General features: G+C 42.0%; 1 protein-coding gene across 1 annotated transcript in view; it reads right to left on the bottom strand.

The window, feature by feature from the left end:
- Rab2a (RAB2A, member RAS oncogene family) overlaps nucleotides 1–5272 on the bottom strand; it is a 73451-nt gene that overhangs the window by 31864 nt on the left and 36315 nt on the right. Inside the window, exon 3 of the mRNA XM_021160387.2 lies at nucleotides 3287–3354. Within this exon, the coding sequence (XP_021016046.1) occupies nucleotides 3287–3354 (68 nt within the window). The remainder of the gene's footprint in view (nucleotides 1–3286; nucleotides 3355–5272) is intronic.

Raw genomic sequence — 5272 nt, 5'->3', positions numbered from 1 at the left:
TTGTAGACCAGGCTGGCCTCGAACTCAGAAATCCGCCTGCCTCTGCCTCCCGAGTGCTGGGATTAAAGGCGTGCGCCACCACGCCCGGCTGAAAGCAAACTACTTTATGTCAAGCTTTTAATGCAGCACAAAATAATTCCTTTTGGTTGGTGTAGTGGTTTGAATATGCTTGGCCAATGGGAAGTGGCACCATTAGGAGGTGTAACCTTGTTGGAGGAAGTCTGTCATTGTGTAGGTGGGCCTTGAGCGCTCAAGCCCTGCGCAGTGCAGAAAAGAGCCTCTCTGGGCTACAGGTGGAGGACAGTCCCTTTTGGCTGCCTGCAGATCAAGATGTAGAACTCTTGGCTCCTCCAGCACTATCTCTGCCTGCATGCTTACCATGCTTCACACCATGATGATAATGGACCAAACCTCTAAAACTGAAAGCCAGCCCCAATTAAATATTTGCCTTTATACAAGTTGCCTTGGTCATGTCTCTTCACAGCAATGAAATCATTAACTAAGAATATGTTTAAATCAAGACCTTGATCTATGAGATACATACCTTAAAGCCCTTCCATGTAGGGTTTTTTTCCCTTTTCCAATAGTTTCTCTGAGACAAAGTCAATGTAGTCTACACTGGCCTCTAATTCATATAGAGTTGAGGATGATCTTCTATTCCTGATCTTCCTCTTTCTACCCTCCCAAGTGCAAGGACTAGAGGCATGTGCCACCGTGTCCAGGCTTTCCATGTAGTTTTGATTTGAAGTCATGTTGCCTCAGAAAATCCAAGTCACAAAAGTGTTGGGGTAGCAACACAACTCAGTTGGTCTAGTGCCTGCCTGTCTCACAAGTGTGAGGACCTGGGCTCAGATACCCAGTCTTCATATGAAAAGCTTAGTATGGTGGTTTGTGTATAATCCCAAGACTTTGGAGGTAAAGTGAGGAATCCATGAAACTCACTGGCCAGTCTAGTACAACTGATGAGCTCCAAACTCTGACACAAACAAAAGAAAACCAAGATGGACCCTGATCAAAATACCTGACATTGACCTCTTGCATCCACATGCACACCAACACGTACCTGTATCACATGCAGTGACACAGTAGAAACCCTCATGAAACAGATACATGCTGGGTGTGGCGGTGCACACCTTAACCATAACACTATGTCAATCTTCTTTCTACAAAAATAGAGCTGATTATTTTTGCTTTGGGAAAGTAGAATTAACTTTCATAAATACTATATTGTTTATCTTCATTTAAAAAATCTTACCAATATTATTTTAAAATGAACTAGAGACTGAGGATATAGCTTAGTGCTTATCACTTGCCTAATATACATAAAGTCTTGTGTTAGATCCCCCAATACCAGAAATGAAAGCAAAAAAACCCAAGTATCTAATAAGTTTCTCAATTTTAATTTTTTTTCAGATTTCCCCTAGCTTTATTTGTAGAGGTTATCCAATAACTTTTTTAATTACATGGCGCTCTTATGAGTGCATCCCCGAGCTATTCTGTAGTACTTTCCTCTGTTGTGTAGATCCGAGCAATCTCAGGCAGAAAAGGACTATCTGGATTGGGATCACACAAGAGAGAACAGGACAAAAGTCCTTTTGAAATAGTGCTGGAGACCACTGTGACCGTAGAATATTATTCAAATATTGCCATTACTGTTAATATTTGGATGATAAATTCTTGTTGTAAATGCAGTCTTACGTGGTTTGATGGGGTAATCTGTTGAGAAATGAATTGTCTACATCCATCCTGGTAGGGTCACTCATTTGGCCCCATTACTGTAGCCTACCAATGAAACCTATTATCTCCAACAGGACCTGCTGAACACTGCTGGAGGATCTCCAGCCAGGTCACTCAATTCCTTGTGAATTCTCTTCAGAGCCAAGGTGGGAAACTACAGCAACGGCCCCTGGGACGGGGACAGGGGAGGGGCGAGGGGGCTTGAGACTCCTGAGCAGTCGCAGGGAGTGGACTGGGAGTTCCTGGGCGCGGATCCAATGAGCTGAGCTTCTGGGCCAGCGGCAGCAGTCACTGCATCACCCCAGTGGCGGCCCCTTATGCGCTGATGCCAAAGCCCTCTCCTTGGCCGGCCGCAGTGGATCCCTCCGCCTGGGAGGAAGAGCCCCAAGCTCTGGCCTTGCCAAACTCCTTACAGAGCCGGGGGAGGCGGAGGGGTGTGGGGTAGGGGTGGGGGAAGCGGTTGGTGCCAGCAGGATGGGTCCGCCAGAGCGCAGGGTGGGCCCAGGGTGAGGAACAGATCTGGAGGTTCAGGCTTGGTGGGCCTGGGAAGGAGGGAGGGCCGGGCCGCCCCTGTGAGTACCCTATGCGCTGGTGCAGGCGACGCCCCCAATTTTAATTTTTAATATAGTACTCTTTGTACTAATAACCCATAAAAGCTAAAGCTCTTAAATAGGCCCGTTTTAAGCCTATAGGGGGTTTGAAAACTGCTGCTTTATGGTATTCACTGTAACTTCACTTCTATGCATGTAAAAAAATTCACTAAATTTTTAAAATAGGAAAAATAGGTTACTGAGTATATTGTAAGAGGGTTCATAAAGGTGGGCAGTAATTAGAATAATGTTTACAAATGCAAATAATTTTCTTATTCTGGGTTCCTATTAGAAAACAACATTTAAAACCATATAGATTACACGTAGCATTAGTTCACTAAATGGGAAGTGATAGAAATAGGCTTATTAAGAGGCTTCCAGTGATCAGGACTGAATCAAACTTAAAATAATAAGCTCTCAGGATCAGTAACTACATAATAGTGATATTTTTATTTTTCACCACATTTACTCCTTAAAAATATAGACTCTGTGATTATTTTTCTTAAAAATACACTTTTTAGGGGCTGGAGACACAGTTCCATGGTTGAGAGCATTCGCTGTTCTTACAGATGACCTTGGGTTTGGTTCCCAGCGCCCACACGACAGTTCACAAATTCTAGGGCTTCCAATGCCCTATTCTGCCTCCACGGGCCCCTGTACACATGTGGTATACATATAGTCTCATGCAAACACACACAGATACATAAAAATGAACATTTAAAAACTAGACATATATACAGTTCCTGGAGTGTTTCTATTCAGATCACAAGGCCTAAGGATTCACACATTTGTCTACCAATACTCAGTTCCTGTAGGCACATTTACCTGTTAAAATCACTAAATATTAAGAAAAATCTTTTCTAGTTCATTTCATTTCAGGGCTGTAGAAATTTGGTGTCTAACATATTTAACCTTGACCAAGCATGCAAAGGCACTCTTATAATAAATGCTGCACTTACTGTATCCCAGATCTGGAGTTTTATCTGTTTCCCATCAATCGTTATCATCCGAGCACCAAACTCTACACCTGAATAGAAGAGAAAACCATTTGTTAAAGGAACTAAGTTGAAATATTTCACACTGGACTATTAAAACACAGAATGCTTGTTTTGGAGATAGGTGATAAACACAGCTGCTGGAAGCCATCACTTAAACCAAATCATTCTCTTATCTAGACTCTAGATAATCCAGATGCTAGGGCATGTTTTCCTACTGTGTACATCCAACTCTGTAGCTCCAGCACTTTCGAAGCTAAAGCAGGAGGGATTCCTGTGAGTTTTAGGTCATCTAGACCACACAGCAAAACCACATGTTAAAAACAAAACAAAACAAAACAAAAAACTACAGGCCTGGGCATGGTGGCGCATACCTTTAATCATCTATGGGAGGCAGATGCAAGTGGATTTTTCTGAGTTCAAAGCTAGCTTGGCCTACAAAGTGAATTCTAGGATAGCTAAGGCTATGCAGAAAGACCCTGTCTCAAAAATAGAAAAAAAAAAAAATCACAGTTACAGTTAGGCAGGGTAATGCTTGGAAAGCCAATATTGAGAGGTTGGAGAATCAGGCATTCAAGGCCATCCTCAGGTACAGAGTGGGACTGAAACCAGCCTGTGTTAGATGACAGCCTCTTCCAAAAAGCAAAGCAAACAAGAACATATATTCATTTTAGCACCTTAGAATCCTTTTAGCTGTGATCAGGAGGTAAGATAGAAGGAAAATTTGTATCCTAAGATATACTGCTTGCCATGTTTTTCACCTGATGTTTGAATACTTATTCTATTCTTGGGATACATACAGTCAAGATCTAGAAACTAATGGGTTATGCTCATGATTTTTAGGCTCAGAAATATTAGCACTCTAGAGAATAGGGAACACGGAAGTCATGAGGTACTAGAATGAAAAATATAATAAAAAATTATGCTACAGAAAACATTATAGTGTTTTCACATCTGTTCATCTACACACACATGTATACTCATAGCATATATACTTTAAAAAATATCTCCTCTGGCTAGAGACACATATAAAACCATCACCCAATGGCATAAAAGCCCTTCAAAGAAGTCAATAGATAAGCCAACATGTTTTTTATTTCTCTATGTGTGCATATGTGTTTGTGTTATGGACCTCACACCAGAGACAACTCCCAGAAGATACCCCTCTCCTTTCATGGATCAAACTCGGACTGCTAGGCTTGGCAGCAAGAACCCTCAATCACAGATATGTCTTATAGGCCTAATTTTATAGGCCTACAAATATACTCATATTCATAATAATTATTTAAAAATTGACAAGAATAATAACCACTTTTTTGTTACTTTGACAAAATTGGAAAACAGCAAGCTGAATAAATGCTAGGGTGAAAAGCAAAGGGTTCCTTCACTTGGAAAGTGGAGACAAGAAGATCAAGAGTTCAAGGCCATCCTCAGCTACACATTGAATCTAAGACCACATTGGGCTACATGAGACCTTGTCTCAGGAAAACCAACACCACTTACAAAGAAGGAAGGAAGGAAAATGGGAGGGACAGAGAGAGGAGGAGGGAGGAGAAGGAGACAGAGACATTAAGGGGTAGAAAATGTGGATAATTTTTTTTTGTGAGGAATTTTGTTAAAATGAAAGCAAATTATTCAAAGAAAAACGTCATAAAAAAACAACCACTTAAAACGGAAAAGTTAATCATGCCTGGAGAGAACAAGCCACTCAGATGGGCAGGCTGTCAGGCAGGGATCTGTGAGTATGCTATCTGTCAGGCAGGGATCTGTGAGCATGCTATCTGTCAGGCAGGGATCTGTGAGCATGCTGTCTGTCAGGCAGGGATCTGTGAGTATGCTATCTGTCAGGCAGGGATCTGTGAGCATGCTGTCTGTCAGGCAGGGATCTGTGAGCATGCTGTCTGTCAGGCAGGGATCTGTGAGTATGCTGTCTGTCAGGCAGGGATCTGT

The sequence above is a fragment of the Mus caroli genome, chromosome 4 (assembly GCF_900094665.2).
Source record: "Mus caroli chromosome 4, CAROLI_EIJ_v1.1, whole genome shotgun sequence".
NCBI classification, from domain to species: Eukaryota; Metazoa; Chordata; class Mammalia; order Rodentia; family Muridae; genus Mus; species Mus caroli.
This window is presented reverse-complemented; position numbering and strand designations above follow the sequence as displayed.